The sequence below is a fragment of the Vipera berus genome (assembly GCF_964194415.1).
Source record: "Vipera berus genome assembly, chromosome: 3".
NCBI classification, from domain to species: domain Eukaryota; kingdom Metazoa; phylum Chordata; class Lepidosauria; order Squamata; family Viperidae; genus Vipera; species Vipera berus.
This window is the reverse complement of record NC_138204.1, coordinates 167,447,661-167,465,453: the sequence shown is the minus strand read 5'-3', so window position 1 is coordinate 167,465,453 and position 17,793 is coordinate 167,447,661. Positions and strand designations below refer to the sequence as shown.

Genomic DNA, 17,793 nt, shown 5'->3' with positions numbered 1-17,793 from the left:
CCATTTTCTTGTTCTCTGTCTTGGGTTTTTGTGGGTATCTCTCTTCGGATTAAGTTGGTAAACCTCAGAAAACATATATATATATATATATATATATATATATATATATATATATATATATATATATACATACATATATATATATATGTAAATTTTTTGGCTTGCTAACAAAGAATAAAGGGAGACTGATATCATCATTTCAAACTTATTTGTTCTCATCAGTCAGCCATACCCTTCTGATGAGAACAAATAAGTTTGAAATGATCATATCGGTCTCCCTTTATTCTTTGTTAGCAAGCCAAAAAATTTACACAAATATGAGCTGCCACTGCTGTGGCCACTGCCTGTAGATGGCCTTGGGCTAGGCTGAAACAGGAAATATGATTTGTCCCGTGTCTGGGACTAAAGCAAGTGTATTCTGAATGCTTAACAAACATGTGTGTGTGTGTGTGTGTGTGTGAGTGTGTGTGTGTGTGTGTATGTGTGTGTTATTTTTTCAGTACCTTCAAGTCAGTCTTGAACTTGGAGACTAAATGAGCAGATGTGTGCAATTTTCTTCCTAATATTTTGATAACATTTTTGGAAGAGATTTACCATTGTTTTCTTCCCAGGACTGATAGTGTGTTACTGGCCTATAATCATCCAGTTGACTTTCATACATAAGGCAAGGCAACAACTCATAGTGTCCTGGCTTTTAATCAAGTGCTTTTAATTACTACAACAAACTGACTCTCATCACATAATATACTCAATATTTAAAAAATTGTATTTCAGACCATCTACATATACTTTTTATATCATATATTCAGAAGTGAGTGTACAACATTTTAATTTTTTTATTTTCTTGTATTAAAAAATTCCATCGCTTGCTTCCTGGTTCTGATTCTCTGCAGTTCTTTTCTCTAGGCTACAAAGTGTATTTCGTTCTTCTAATAATTTATTTTATTTATTTGAAGCACAATAGAGCCAAGGACATTTTAAATGACTCAACTCAAATATATGTTGACAAGTTAATAAATATTGTTGAATAGACTGTATGTATAAAACATGGACCAAAGCCTTATTTGGTTGCTTAGTCAACACTTCCATTTAAGGTAGTGAGATGCTTGGTCACATAAAGATGATTCAGCTGATTATGGAAAGCATCCTTAGAATGACAAAATCTGCTCATAATGTGAAGTTTTAGGTTGGGAGCAAATTTATTTTCCATAAGATGGGATTTCTGCTCAAAAGTGCTAGGGAAACGACTAAAATAGGATTAATTAATGGCAAGGATTCACAATACCATAGTTGCCTGATTGTACATGGAAATTCATGTTCAGTATATCAGAAGAAAAGGATTAAATCATGTCAGCTTTCAAATAATGTTAAAAATATATAAAATGTGTGATAGATGTAGTTAAATATGGTTATTTCTCCAGTTGTTCCCATAATATACAAATATACAAAACAGCTGTATAAATATAACCTCCCTATCTAGGAAAACAAGGCATGTGTAGCTCAATATTTATTTTTTTATCTGTATTAGGCTCAAAGCTTGTATAAAAGCTGTGTTCACATAGTACATTTACAGATACTTAAATATGGTTTATGGTATTATTTCAGTTTTCAGTTCCTAACAAATATATTGTATTTAAGTTATCAGTCATTTCATGAGAAAGCATACCTTGATAGTTATAATAAGTTTCATTTCAGAATTGTAGGCACAAATCATGGCTTTTCTATATTTTATATAAAAGAATTGTTAACTGTTTAGCCAATGTTATTTTGCATTAATTGGTAGAGAATGACAGGTATTAATCAACTGCTAATCGTGTAAATAAAGCATTTTGTATGTAAGTACTGACTTCTAGCTGCTTTGCATATAGATGTGTGCTGTTTAACATCACACAAGAATGAGCTTGCTATGGAATTGGATTGACACCTGAAATAAGCTTTGTCCTTTTTAGATTATTAGCAAATGTTTTGCCTATAAATGGGGACTGCTTTATCATTTGGCCTTTCAATGAAACTGCGTGTGATATAAAGCGGCTATATTAGACATCCAAAAGGCCAAAATAGCATTTAATGCAGTGTTGTGGCATGGATGGGTATGTACCTGTCTGTTTTTCAGTGCTGTTTGTCAGTAGCAATCCTTCCTGGAGAGGCAAATACATCTTTAAATTTAATCTCTAAATTTAATATTTGATATTTATAATTCTGCATACATCTGCCTATTTGGTAAGGCTTCTTGTTACTGACCAGGGAACCTGACTCATGCTATTTTGTAATTATCCTTGGAACAAAAGAATTTGTGATTCCTTTTTATTTTCCTTATTTCTTCCTTGCCAAAGAAAATATCTTTTAAAAATTCATAAAAATAAGTAAATATGAACCTGTGAACATAATGTACATGCTAAGTACAAAGAAAAATGGAAAGCTGAGTAACTTTGCGACAGTCACTCTCTCTCAGCCCACCCGTTCAGGGGAAAATAGGAAGAGGAAGGAATATTACCGTATATATGTTCGCATCTTGAGTTACTTATAAAATAATAAAGGAGGGATAAAAATAAACGGTAATGTTAAGAGGCACTTTGGCCCTCAGTATTATATAATAACATACTTATATCATTTTAAAAATTCACTTTCCTTCAGCTTCCTTTCTTGGCATCATGTGAGTCTTATCTTTCCATTTGCTTACCAGTAACATGGATCTCTCTTTTACTCTAGACTCTGGGAGATTTTTCTCCCTACTTCAATAAGTCTTATATTTCTTTTCGAAATTGTACTGAGGGAAGCAGGACTTGACCTCTTGTTCTTATACACAGCTATGAATTACATCATGCCTTCCTTCAGATGTGAAAATCACATGGGTGGATTGTTTTTCTTGGCACATTGAATGGCAGCTCATCCCATGTCCATCCTTTCCTTATATTAGACAAATAAGAACTAATTTCCAGTTGCTGTATTAGACGCAAAGGAAGCATGTGCAGTTTTAAATTTGTATCTCTTTCAAAGTCTATAATGGGAATATATAATGAAGATTGGAACAACTTAGAGAAGCTTTAGGACTACTTAAAAGTTATCCTTCGATCTGGTGAAAATATAATCAAGTAAAAATATGTGAGAGAAACAGAATAGGGGCACACATCTATAATAGTTTGCCTTGATGTCTCTTCCTTTAAAAAAGTCATTTAAGTGGAGACAGGAAAAAAGATATTTAAAGAGAAAATAATTTATAACTACATGTTGCCTTAATAATTGTTTATTCATGTCAGATGCATCACAATTAAAATAAGTCATACTATATGACATAAAATTTAAATATAAAATGCAAGGTTAAAATTTGTACAAATTAAACAGATCTTGCCCAGAAACAAGCAACATTAATTGTGTTCTGTCACTACATTAATTACTCTGCCTCAATAACTAGTGCATCTTCTTAGTAGAACTACAATATTTGGGCTGTCAAAATTTGGATGATCAATAAATCAGGAGTCCCCAGCCCTCAAGCCGTGACCCACTACTGGGCCATGGCCCACTTGGAATCAGGCCACGTAAGCAGGTGAATGTGTGCACACGCGTGCAGCTCCACTTGCAAAAGTGGTGGGGCTTGCATGCAGCTCCACTTGCACGAGCAGCAGGCGCTCATGCTCATGCAGACCTCCACCTGTGCGAGCGGTGAGGGCTCACACTCACGTGTGAAGCTCTATTTGTGTGAGCAGCAGGCGTGTATGAGCATCCACCATTCACACAGGACCATCCCCTTCCCTCCCCCCCCACTGGGCTGCCATGCCAGAAAGGTTGGGGATCACTGCAATAGATGACAACAAAGAGATACAGAAAACTAACTCATTTCTGCCATCTAAGTGTTGGTATATATTTTTGCTAACCTGATCTAATAGCCCTCCTTATTCATATCCTTTCTGAACTTTTGGACATTACCCAAATGCTATTTAGGAAGGTTCCTCGAGTCCTCAGAGCAGATTTGATAGATGATTATAAGAATAGTTCAGAAACTATTCTGCTAAAGATATTTTTTATTAGTATGTCGGCAGCATACAGGTACTCTTTGCTCAGTCCAACAATTCAGTCCAACAATGTGGTTGCTAAGCAAAGTGGTCACTAAGTGGAAGCATCATATGACCACAACTGAGCTTACTACCTTACTTCCCCTTCAGTTATTAAGCACAGCGACGTAGTTAAGTGAAAAATCATATGACTATAATTTATGATTTTATTTCCACCTTCTATACAGTACAATATTAGCTTTGCTTTTAGGCAAAAATTTGCACCGGTTGTAAAGCATATGGATGATCTTGTGATTGACAGATATTCTCCACTTGCACTCCTACCATGCACCCACCAATCTACACTCATACACCCACTCACGAGCCCCTGTCTGGGGCACCCATCTAGCCACTCATATTCTCTGGTTCCTGCCCTTAGCTCTCGTCTACCAGCCTGCTAGCCTGGGACTCCTGCCTCTTCCCATGTCATGATCATGGGATGTCCTTGTATAAAGATAAACATGGTCCTGGGATTATGAAGGCAACCAAGACTGCCAGAATTGCTGTTGGTGTGCTCATGTGACATCATACTTTACAACCATATCGCTTAATGGCATTAATTCTGCCCCAATTGCCATCACAACCCAAGGACCAGTTGTATCTGGTTTCTATTTGAAAAAAATCCTAGATCTCTTGCTTAATACATATGGTTCATTGGTTGCTTGATGTGATCCTTTTATTATAAAACAAAAGCATATGATCAGCCTTGCAATTCTGCATTATAATTAGGTTAATGTTATAGATTTTGTTATAATATTATAATCTATAATTTTATTGATACAGAAGAATTTCTATTCTCTATATATTTTTAGATGAAAAGCCATCAGTGCTGCTACCAAAGGAACCGCAAGGAGAAATTCCTCAGCTGCAATCAGATCCAAGAAAACCATTACAGTCATCTCAGCCAGACAAATTTCCAGCGCCATCACACCCTAGGATTCCTGAACAGTCACAAACAGAGGTGTATCTGAAACCATCACAACCCCAAACATCAGTACAAATTCCAGAATTAAGAATACCTCTGCAACCATCACGCCCACAAATAATTATACAGCCCCCCTTGCAAGGAATACCTCTTCGGCCATCCGATTCCAGAATTCCGATGCAGCCATCAAAACCAGGGTTCTCTTCTTTGCCTGGATCAGGTGGTTTATTGATGGAAGCTGGACAGGCAGGCCCTCCTGGTAGACTTCTAAGGTCAAGAAAAGGACTGCCTAAAATAATAAATGGGCAGGATGGCCAGAATAACATGCTTGTATCTGAAGGATATGCAGGGGCACCAGGTGAGGAAATCAGCATTTTTAACTGTGATCAGTTCTTTCAAATCGCTGATGAAATCAAGTTAATACTCATTGTAATTTGATGTTCAGATACTATACAAAAAAATTGAAATGAATGTCATCAGTGTTGATTAGGCATAGATAAACATAGACAATATTATCATAGAAAAGATGTTAAATGGGAAGCCATACTTATATTTGACTTGAAGTGTGTGTGTGTGTGTGTGTGTGTGTGTTTGTGTGTAATATGACTAAGGTTTCCAGTATAAGTGCTTTCACTCAGGTTTTCAGCCAGCTTGCTTTGCATTCTGTTTTTCTTTGCTATATATTGAATTATTTTTAACATTCCATAGCTCAGTCCTCATTATGACATTTTGGGGATGTTTACCTTATTAATTCCCCTTCATGGATTACTGCCTTGTCATGGCGAAGGGGGTTGCATAATTCAATGAAGCTATGAGCTATGCCGTGCAGGGCCACCCAAGATGGAAAGGTCATAGCAGAGAGTTCTGACAAAACGTGATCCACTGGAGAAGGAAATGGCAACCCACTCCAGTATCTTTGCCATGAAAACCCTATGGACAGTACCAAAAGGCAAAACGATATGACGCTGGAAGATGAGCCCCTCAGGTCGGAAGGCGTCCAATATGCTACTGGGGAAGAGCAGAGGGCTAGTACTAGTAGCGCCAGAAAGAATGAAGCGACTGGGCCAAAGCCGAAAGGACGCTCAGCTGTGGATGTGTCTGGTGGTGAAAGGAAAGTCCGATGCTGTAAAGATTTTTTCTCCATAGGAACCTGGAATGTAAGATCCATGAATCAAGGAAAGCTGGACGTGGTCAAACAAGAGATGACAAGACTGAACATCGACATCTTAGGTATCAGCGAACTAAAATGGACAGGAATGGGTGAATTTAATTCAGATGACCATCAGGTATACTACTGCGGGCAAGAATCCCTCAGAAGAAATGGAATAGCCTTCATAGTCAATAAAAGAGTAGGAAAAGCAATACTGGGATACAATCCTCAAAATGACAGAATGATCTCAGTTCGAATCCAAGGCAAACCATTCAATATCACAGTAGTCCAAGTCTGTGCCCCAACCACCATTGCTGAAGAGGATGAAATTGACTGGTTCTATGAAGCCCTACAGCACCTTATAGAACTAACACCAAAAAATGATGTCCTTATCATCATGGGGGATTGGAATGCTAAAGTAGGAAGCCAAAAGATAACCAGAATAACAGGCAAGTTTGGCCTTGGAGTACAAAATGAAGCAGGGCACAGGCTGATAGAATTTTGTCAAGAGAATACGATGGTCATAGCAAACACTCTTTTCCAACAACCCAAGAGACGGCTCTACACATGGACATCACCAGATGGTCAACACAGAAATCAGATTGACTATATGCTCTGCAGCCAAAGATGGAGAAGCTCTATACAGTCAGTAAAAACAAGACCAGGAGCTGACTGTGGCTCAGACCATGAGCTTCTCGTTGCAAAATTTAGGCTTAAACTGAAGAAAGTAGGGAAAAGCACTAGGCCACTCAGGTATGAATTAAATCATATCCCTGTTGAATATACAGTAGAGGTGACAAATAGATTTAAGGAATTAGATCTGATAGTCAGAGTGCCTGAAGAACTATGGACAGAGGTTCGCGACATTGTACAACAGGTAGCAACCAAAACCATCCCAAAGAAAAAAATGCAAGAAAGCAAAATGGCTGAGGAAGCTTTGCAAATAGCTGAGGAAAGGAGGGAAGCGAAAGGCAAGGGAGAAAAAGAAAGATACGCCCAATTGAATGCAGAATTCCAGAGAATAGCTAGAAGAGATAAGAATGCCTTCTTAAATGAACAGTGCAAAGAAATAGAAGAAAACAATAGAATAGGGAGGACCAGAGATCTCTTCAAGAAAATTGGAGAGATGAAGGGAATGTTTCATGCAAATAAAGGACCAAAATGGCAGGGACCTAACAGAGGCAGAAGAGATTAAGAAGAGGTGGCAAAATTACACAGAAGAACTATACAAGAATGAGTTTAACATCCCTGAAATCAACAATGAGGTGGTCACTGACCTCGAGCCAGACATGCTAGAATGTGAAGTGAAGTGGGCCTTAGAAAAACTGAGCAACAACAAAGCTAGTGGAGGTGACAGTATTCCAGCTGAGCTATTCAAAATCTTAAAAGACGATGCAGTAAAAGTGTTACACTCAATTTGCCAGCAAATTTGGAAAACTCAACAGTGGAAAAGATCAGTTTCCTTTCCAATTCCAAAGAAAGGCAGTGCCAAAGAATGTTCAAACTATTGCACCATTGCACTCATTTCACATGCTAGTAAAGTTATGCTTAAAATCCTACAAGCTAGACTCCAGCAGTATGTGGATCGAGAATTACCAGAAGTACAGGCAGGATTTCGAAGAGGCAGAGGAACTAGAGATCAAATTGCCAACATACACTGGATCATGGAGAAAGCTAGGGAGTTCCAGAAAAACATCTACTTCTGCTTCATTGACTATGCTAAAGCTTTTGATTGTGTGGATCATAACAAACTGTGGCAAGTTCTTAAAGAGATGAGAGTACCAGACCATCTTATTTGTCTCTTGAGAAACCTATATGCGGGTCAAGAAGCAACAGTGAGAACTGGACACGGAACCACTGATTGGTTCTAAATTGGGAAAGGAGTCTGGCAAGGCTGTATACTGTCGCCCTGCCTATTTAACTTATATGCAGAGCACATTGTGAGAAAGGCAGGGCTAGATGAATCGAAAGTTGGAATTAAGATTGCCGGAAGAAATATCAACAACCTAAAATATGCAGATGATACCACTCTAATGACAGAAAGTGAAGAGGAACTAAAGAGCCTCTTGTTGCAGGTGAAGAAGGAGAGTGCAAAGGTTGGGTTGAAACTTAACATTAAGAAAACCAAGATCATGGCATCCGGCCCTCTCAATTCCTGGCAAATAGATGGGGAAGAAATGGAGGTAGTGACAGATTTTATTTTCCTGGGCTCCAAGATCACTGCAGTTGGGGACTGTAGCCAAGAAATTAAAAAAATGCTTGCTCCTCGGGAGGAAAGCCATGGCAAATCTAGACAGCACACTAAAAAGCAGAGACATCACCCTGTCAACAAAAGTGTGAATAGTCAAGGCTATGGTCTTCCCAGTTGCAATGTATGGCAGTGAAAGTTGGACCATAAGAAAGGCTGAGCGCCAAAGAATTGAGGCCTTTGAAGTATGGTACTGGAGAAGACTCCTGCGAGTCCCTTGGACTGCAAGGCGATCAAACCGGTCAGTCCTAGAGGAGATCAACCCTGTCTGCTCTTTAGAAGGCCAGATCCTGAAGTTGAAACTCAAATACTTTGGCCATCTAATGAGAAGGAAGGACTCACTGGAGAAGAGCCTAATGCTGGGAAAGATTGAGGGCAAGAGAAGAAGGGGACGACAGAGAATGAGGTGGCTGGATGGAGTCACTGAAGCAGTAGGCGTGTGCTTAAATGGACTCCAGAAGATGGTAGAGGACAGGAAGGCCTGGTGGAACGTTGTCCATGGGGTTGCGATGGGTCGGACACAACTTTACAGCTAACAACAACAACAACCTTATTAATTTAAAGAATTTGTTTTTGGATATATATGAAAATCTCAAGATCATTAAGGGCACTTATATCCTCCCTCTAGTTTTCTAGTGATCATTTGGGAGCCCAGTTTTGTAAGCTTTAACTGCTGAGTTCACTATCAAGATTATCACTGTAGTCCCTGATTGAAACAGGTAATAGATACAAATGGAATGTAAAGAAAGTGGGACTGAACATTACTAAGGTTTTTGAAATACCATTCTGGAGTTTGTCTAAATCCGTTAAGAAGGGAGTTAATTCTTCCTGTACTTCAGAAGTAGATAGTTTGGGGTTAATCAACAGTAAGAAAGAGAAGCGCAGCGTGATTTCAGCACACACAATCTGCTATTACCTGCTACTAGTTCAGGATAAATAGTGGTCTCTAATTATAATATTAATGTATTAATAAATTATAATTTATTTATTTTTCCATTCACGGCTGAAACCCCAAAGGACTCAATTGCATAAATGACTTTTTTGCAGGGCTTAATGCTAAATTTGACTAGCTTTCACAGAGTAAGTATTAAATATTATTGTGCAAATTCCTTAACAAAATGACCAGACTTGAAATTCAGTAGTCAGAAGTAAAACCCCACCTCAGAAATTCTTCCAACAATTCATGACACATTTGTCTTGGAATTAGAGTGGGGGTGTTAAGATAATAGCTGCTAACTATGTCCTTAATTGCTGTTTTGCTGAGAAAGGATAGAATTTTTCTCACTCTGTCTCCCACCCCTCTCTTCTCTGAGAAATTACTTTAGAGCAAGGATACCCAACCTTGGTAACTTTAATGGCTAGGTGGGGAATTTGCAGAATTGAAGTCCACAGGTCTTAAAGTTGCCAATGTTGGGCACTTCTGCTCTAGAGCAAAAGGAAAAGTTATTTTTGCCGCAATCCAACTTCTTCATTTCAGATAGCAGTTCTCAAATCACTGAGTTTAAAAAGACCACTCCTTAAAATTATTTGAAGGCTGCACTAGTAAAATGGGTAGAGAAGAGAATAATAGTTTTTAAAATATTTACATATATATTATTTTTATTTTATAGGTTATCCAAACCCACCAAAATCTCCATCTCCACAAGGTAATGTTGTTGCTTCTCTTAATCTCTTGAAGCTAATTTCCAATTATACTTGCTGAGATCTTGAAACAATTTATACTGTAAATGGTATTTTTGGAAATCTTATCTGAAGAAATCTTGTCTTAACAAACAAAGAAATCATCTCTTAACATAATTTCAAAATATGAAATGATCTCATACTCTACTTAAGGATAATGGAAGCAAGTGAAGAGAAAAATAAATGCCTATTTATTGCTTCCTTTTTGTTTACAAAGAAAGTTTGCAATATTCTTTTTTATCCTGTAGTTCAGCGAGTAATGCTGAAAATGGATATGTGGCACAACAGCTTGGGAAAGAATGAACGAAAAAAAATGTGATTTTTTTTTGTATAGGTAAACATGTAATTTTTGTATGTCATACATTTTGCACACATAAAAGGGTGAATGAGAGTTTAAGCATGCAAAAAACGGCAAATAGAATTTTTAAAAGGTGCAGAAATGTGTAGCATATAAAACCAAGATCTTCTAAATCAAAGCCTTGTTAACTCATTGTTAATCCTAATGACGGTACCTAGAATCTTTGGATTCATGTCTTGAACAGGCACTCAAAACTTGATTGGCATTATCCAAAGTTTGTATATAGTTATGGACTTTCCAATTTTTAGGGGGAAAATAGGTGTAAGACAAAATCAGTGCTGTTTGGTGTTAATATTTTTCTTAAACATATTCAAATTATATTTTTTCCATTTTAGTAGGAGCTTTTACTTCTTTGGTGTCGTTCTCTGCTGGCCTCACAAAGAAGCCTTTCCCTGAAGATGTAGGTGTGATACGTTTTAACAAAGTCCTTGTAAATGATGGAAATTATTATAACCCTAACACAGGTAAGGGACAAGGTTGGCCTACAACTTGGAAATTGCTTGGGAATGTTAATAAATTATAACAGTAGACTTCAATTATTTAGATTATTCACCTTTAATTTTCTGATACTTTATATTTTCCCATATTTCTGGAAGTTACTCAAAATAGAAAGTAACAAGGCAGTCTAGTTGCAGCCTGAATCTGACTTGGGTTTCCTTATCAGTTGACTCTGAAAACCATCTCATTATCTGTTCTGATTAGTTTTTGATATCGTTACACACAAAGTTTATTCTGTTGCAAATGCCTGCTACAGATTGAAGGGTAGGGCGGTGTAGCTGTTTCACAAGTTTATATAACTTTTCTCCACAGAAAAGATCAGTAGCAGACTTAAGCCAAGTTTGGAAAAATATTTCCTGGGCGAAAAACAATTTTCTGCTTTTTCTGTTTTCATTTTATTTGTGCTATTACAATGCAATTGGTTATTGTACAAACTTTCAACTGTTTCAGTTTCTTCAAGCTGTATATTTTCTATTTCTGTCTGCAGTTATATAGTATAACACAAGCAAGTGATGCAGAAATAGCTTGATTTAAACCAATTAATTTGCATTAAGTATGAGAAGCAGTGTATCTGTGCAGTATAATTTTTTTGCCTCATCAAATTGATACATGTAGTACTGTTTCATTGGCCTAAATTCTTCTGGATTCAAAGCATAAACAAACCAAGTTAATTCAGAGTAAATTAAGTCAAGACTATAATTTTAAATTCTGGACTAGCCAGAATGAGCAGTTCTGAAGTATTCAGTACTTGTGGTTCCATTTAGTACATGGGTGATCTTTTTCCACCCTGCATCTCTAGGGAAGAGTCCTTGGTGCTCTTTGAGCTTGGTTGTTTTCTTGTAGATATTTCATTACGCAAACTAGGTAACATCATCAGTGTATATCAGCTTTCAACTTCAGAGGTGCTGCTCTGCAGGTCACTGGATGTGAAACCTGTACATTCAGTTGGGCTCTAGGGATCAGTTGGGATTGTTACTGTGGTACCAGCCTCCCTGCCTGGGCTTCTTGATTCCATCTCTGGGTTGACAATAGAGTTCCCCAAACTTATGTACTTGGGTCTTCAATCTGCTTTCTCAGGGAGTGGTCTGAGGTAGCTCAGCAGTTCATGGCCATCATAAGGGCCTATCCCCATGTCTTCCAGAGCCTGACATGACAGTGATCGCACACTAGATCTGGTGTTTCTGTCAGAGCAATATTTTATTTATTTTATTTTAATTTAATTTCTATACCGCCCTTCTCCCAAAGGACTCAGGGCGGTGTACAGGCAATAAAAATACAATATACAAAAGTTAAAAATAAGATTAAATAGAGCTAGCCCATTACAATAAATAATTAAAAATACTAAATAAAATACCCCAAACCCATTAGACCAGGCCGGCTTGTTCAAATAGGTAAGTTTTCAGATCACGGCGGAAAGAGCGAAGGTCAGGAGCCATCCGGAGCTCAACCGGTAATTGATTCCACATGACCTTTGATTGGGAGGGCTTTAAGTGTCCCCCTTGTCATGGTCAGATCAGGCCCTGATTACTGTGGGACTCTCTGGTGCTGTGATCCACTGCTGGGAGGTTGGAACCGTTAGATTGATCCTCTCCTGGTGACTGATAGACCTGGAGGGGTTTCAGAAGAAGATGGAAGTTATTCCTGTTGATCTGCTGCTTAGTCTCCTGACACCTTGGTTGCCATTTGGAATAAAGGAATGGCTGAAGCATTGAATCATGCTATGCAACAACTCCATTCTCATGGATCCTATCACTCCCTGTGGTTTATGGCAGAGTTGAGATGAAATGGGAGAAGAGACATGTAGAGCACTGCTGGCACTAAACTAAGCACAACCCAACATGGATTAGAACCACAATTAAGGCCCACCTTGTTGCAGCAAGGATGGCAGTACTTCTGCACCCTTATTGCTTCCATAGATTGCTGTTCCACAGCCCTGTTTCAGGTGACACAAGTTCTCGAGTAAAGAAGACCTGGGGAACTTTTTGCAAGGATGCGCAGAGCAATTTGTTTAACATCTTTTGGATAAAATTGCTCAGATCACTCACAGTTAGACCTTGGCACTGTAAGTCCAGAAAAGATGGCTCAGATAGAATCTTGGATGGTTATCTGGGAGTGGTTTGAACTTGTTGAACCAGAGGTAAGCAGCACACAGGGTGTTGCATGACTGGATCCTAGTGGTGGCTAGTGGGTTGTTTCTTTACCTCTCTTAAGGAAGCCTTGGTTCACTGCCTTCTCAAGAAGCCATCGCTGAACCCCTCAATACCAGATGATTTTCACCGAGTATCTAACCTTCCCTTTTGAAAAGGTGGTCTAGAAAGTGGTTGCACAACAACTTCAGAGGACCCTAACTGAAATGGATTATCTGGATCTTTTTTAGTCAGGTTTCAGATCTGGATGTGGAACACAAGCAGCATTGGTCTACTTTTGGCTGATCTCTAGTGATTGGGTGTCCGTCCTTATATGACCTCTCAGTGGCTTTCAATATCATCGACTCAAAGGATTAGGAGTGGGAGGCATGGTAGTGTGCTTGTTCACCTTTTTTGTGGGCTGAGTTCATTTAGTAGTGATTGGGAAGAAGAGACCTGACCTTTGCCCCCTTCCTATGTTGGGTGATGCAGGAGTAGGTGGTCTCCACTCTCCTGTTTAACATCTAAATGAGACTGCTGCGTAAGCTCATTTCTCGCAATGGAATGAAGTATCATCCATATGCTAATGATACCCAATTGTACATCTCTGCTCCTGGTGAATTAAGAGATGCTATGGATGCCCTATCCCAGTGTCTAGGGGCTGTGAGGGTCTGGATGGTGAACAACAGAGCAAGACTGAATGGCTTTGGTTTGGGGGGCTATCTGATTTTAGGACTAGACAGTATCTGATGCTAGATGGAATCACATTGCCTCAAATAGACCCTGTGTGCAATCAGGGATCTTCTGGACCCACAATTCCTGCTCAAGAAGCAGGTGGCAATCATGGTTAGGAGGGCCTTTACACAACTTTATATTGTACAGTCATATCTATTCCTGGATCAAGGGGCTCTACTCACAGCCCTTCATGCCAAGTCAACTCTCGGTTGGACTATTGCAATGCACTGTAGATGGGACTGCCCTTAAAGTGGGCAGCTGGTGTGTGCAGTTATGTGAGCTTCTGGTAGATTGCACGTTACACCTCTGCTGTGTGAGCTGCATTGGTTACCAGTTTGTTTCTGGGTCTGGTATTTTAAAGATCTAAATAAAATGAGATCAGTTATTTGAGGGAACACTTCTTCCTGATTTAATCTGCCCATCCCATCGGATCCAACAGAGTAAACATGTTACACATTCTGTCATCTAAGGAGTTACATTTGGTGAGCTCTAGGCAAGAGGTGCCTGCATCATGGAATCTTCACTCCAGAAATGAGGTCAGCCTTTTCATCCCTTTGAAAGTCCCTCAAGGTCAGATTATGTCAGCAGGTGTAGGGACATCAGGGGATGGATGAACTTGTGAGATGGCTCATCATTTTTAACATCCCTCCATCTTATTATTTTGTTATAGTTCTTTTATAGTTTTAATGTTAAATGTTTAATGTTCTTTTATAGTTTTAATGTTTTAATAATTATATGTTTTAAGTAATGATCATTTTATATATTTACTGTTTTATTGGATTGACTGTTGAATGCTTCCCAGTCATTTCTGAGGTGGACAGCCATATTTATTATTTAATTAATAAATAAGAAATCTAACTATTATGTGAAGAACTCTGCTTTACTACGTAGGTCAATGAAAATTTCACAGTAAAACTGTAATGTTTTGTTTCTTTGTCTTGAAAAATGCTCCAATAAATATGCACTTGTCCTGTTTTAAGATTTAAAGGATGTTATTTACTGATACTTTTTTTGCAGGTGTTTTTACATCGCCATATGAAGGTCGTTATCTGATCACAGCTGTTCTAGTGCCTGAGAGAGGTGAATATATTGAAGCAATGCTGTCGGTCTCCAATTCAAGTGTTGCTCAGCTTCACACAGCTGGCTACAAGAAGGACCTACCTGAATATCGCAAGCCAAGATCAGGAAAACGGATTTGTGGTGGAACTGGGGCTTTTCATCTTGTTCTCCACCTCAAAACAGGTGCAGAAGTAAGCGTTGTAGTTACTGGGGGCAGGTTAGCCTATACAGACTCTGATGAGATGTATTCTACATTCAGTGGAGTATTTCTATACCCTGAAATTTCTTAGACCTGAGCAGAAAATAGATAAAATTGAACCTGAAGGAAATAATGAATTGAGAAGTGTTAATATTCCTCTTTCCATTTTTCTCCATTTCAATAATTTGGCCCCTATATGAATCTTATTTTCCTTCTCATATTTCTTTTATTTATAGAGTATGGTTATTTATGTGTAGACCCAATTTGGTGTAGTAGTTAAGGCATCAGGCTAGAAACCAGGAGACCATGAGTTCTTCTCCTATCTTAGACACAAAGCCAGCTGGATGACTTTGGGCCAGTCATTTTCTCCCAGTCTAGGAAATGGAGAAGCACTTCTGAAAAATCCTGCCAAGAAAACTGCAGACACATATCCAAACAATTTCTGAGAACTGGACACAACTGAATGTAAGAAAAGAAATATGCATACCAAGAGAAGCTATAACTTAGTCACATTACAAAATATTCAAAATACATGTTTTGCAACATTTGCTAATATCTGAGAAAGCTATGATGATAATGTAATGGAACTTTATTCAGATTTATATATACAACTGTTCTTATGAAACAGTATCTTTGATATCTTTTTATTGTCTCTAGCAACTCTTCCTCATGCATTATTTTTATTAGCTTCCTTTAGCTGTTGGGAGTTTACACTAGTAGTATAGATCACAGGGATACTTTGCATATGATTTAAAGGGGACTTCATTCCCAAACAGATTTCATGACACTTGGCTATATCACAAAATCTGAAAATCTAGTGAAGGGCACCCATCACTGCCTTCCAAAATTAAAAATGGTCGAGATTTTGAGTGATAGCCACATTTCATGAAATCTTTATATATGCACCAGAATTCTCATGAAGATTTGGTCATTTGCATTTTAAAAAATACAAGCATTCTGTTGCTTGAAGGCTGCTTATCTCATTCAAGGATGGGAGCTTCATTTCTGTTCCAAGGACACTTCATCTTGGATAATCTGTCATGGTCCATACCCAATGCTGAATGCAGTAAGAGCTAGAACTGCAGAAGGCTATCTTTTTTCTACCTCTTATTCTCTTTTTTAATGTATTTTGTCAGAAAGTGAACAGAATACTTCCAGATGGCTTTTAAAATTCAGCTTACACCCATTTTTCTATTCCTGAGTTAGCTATTTAGATCATTGCAACAACTGTGTAATGAGTTGTATTGTCCCTCGTGTGAAGGCTAAAATTGAGAAGTTTGCATGCATGACTGCACAAATCATACAATTTGTAAATTATAGTTTATAGCTTTGCAATGTGAAAACAGCCATTATAAATGGAATGTGGCTTAGTAGTTTCTCTGACTCTGCTCAGTTGTGCCTTATTTAACATACAAAATTAAAAGAACACAATTTTGAATCGTAACATGTTTATTGCCTATATCTAGTATAACACAAAAGAAAGATTAAAATTAAGAACTTCAGTCTTCATAGCTGTCTCATCTCTATAATACTGTTTTCTTCCCCAGGACTTCTTTATTTAGCATTTTAATAATTTACAAGCTCACAAGAGAACACAAAACAGTATTATTCATTCGTAAGGAGTACTCTTAGAGCAGACTATGGTAATAGCAGCCTGCCAAATAACACTTTATTTCTTCTACTTTGTAAGTTACGAATGATGCTAAGAGCTAGATTTATTATTTCTCATTAATCTTCCCTGTTGAGGTCTCAGAAATAGTTATGTCTTTCATTGTTCCATGAGCCATCCCTGAAGAAATGTTTCTAAGCAACATAAAGCAAACTTCCTCCTGAAAGATGAACTCATTTTTGAACTGATAGATATGCAGAAAAATGTTTTCTATCCTCAAAACTAGAAACACTTATTTTCTTCAGAATTTTATGAAAACATGTACCAAATTGTTCTTTTGCAGTTCACTCGAGTAAAATTATCACCACCCCATAATCAATCTTGATTGCTTTGATTTACCATTTCACCTGGATCTACTTGAATGCAAAGCTAGTCATTTTAATTTCTAAAAAAAGTAATTAATCTATTCAGATTTATTTAAAAATAACACAATGCTGTCAGACAATCATAAGGGCCTAAGAGGGCCACATTGCTATACATTTTAGAAAGATTTTTATTATAATTAATCATTGTGAATGGGTGCTTTGTTTCTTTAATATTTGAAGGCAAAAAGCAGCTTTTAGAATTAGAAAAACTCTCTCCTGGGAGTTACTTCTCACATTTAGAAACTATATTTCAAGCATTTTAGGACTAGTTAATAAAACTCAAAAGTGTATTATTTGTCCAGGCTGCTAATGTATCATTGCTTTCAATAGAAGGGCCTATAACTTCTTATAGAAGGGATGACAGACCTGGAGTGGAGTGAAAAGGGTGATCTGCCTAGAATCCCTATATAACCACAAGAAAACTACATCCAATCCCCCCTTGAGTGCTGTTGACCCTTATCTAACTAAACAGGTGTTAACCCTTAGTTGACAAGATTCCTGTGCACAGGCTTTTTGCACTAAATCAGTTTTAATTGAACCTTCATGTGTGGGCCTGGTCTTTCGTGCCTGATATATTGTTATTCACAACATTCTGTATGTCATTTTCAGATTTGGTTTTGCATGAATGTTTTCCAATTTTATAAGCTATTTCAGCAAAATGAGAATGTATCCATTTGTATTTGGTCTTCCACAAAACTGATTTTGCATATTGTTCAGTTGTTCCTTTACCAT

General features: G+C 37.8%; 1 protein-coding gene across 3 annotated transcripts in view; it reads left to right on the top strand.

The window, feature by feature from the left end:
* The window catches only part of EMILIN2 (elastin microfibril interfacer 2), a 47,699-nt gene that overhangs the window by 22,486 nt on the left and 7,420 nt on the right, over nt 1-17,793 (top strand). Inside the window, exons 5-8 of one of the 3 annotated variants that reach the window (XM_081325138.1) lie at nt 4,862-5,332; nt 9,983-10,018; nt 10,746-10,874; nt 14,787-15,011. In XM_081325138.1, the coding sequence (XP_081181264.1) occupies nt 4,862-5,332; nt 9,983-10,018; nt 10,746-10,874; nt 14,787-15,011 (861 nt within the window). Of the gene's footprint in view, nt 1-4,861; nt 5,333-9,982; nt 10,019-10,745; nt 10,875-14,786; nt 17,682-17,793 lie in introns of those variants that run through there. The other 2 variants (XM_081325137.1, XM_081325136.1) reach the window with 2 other exon arrangements.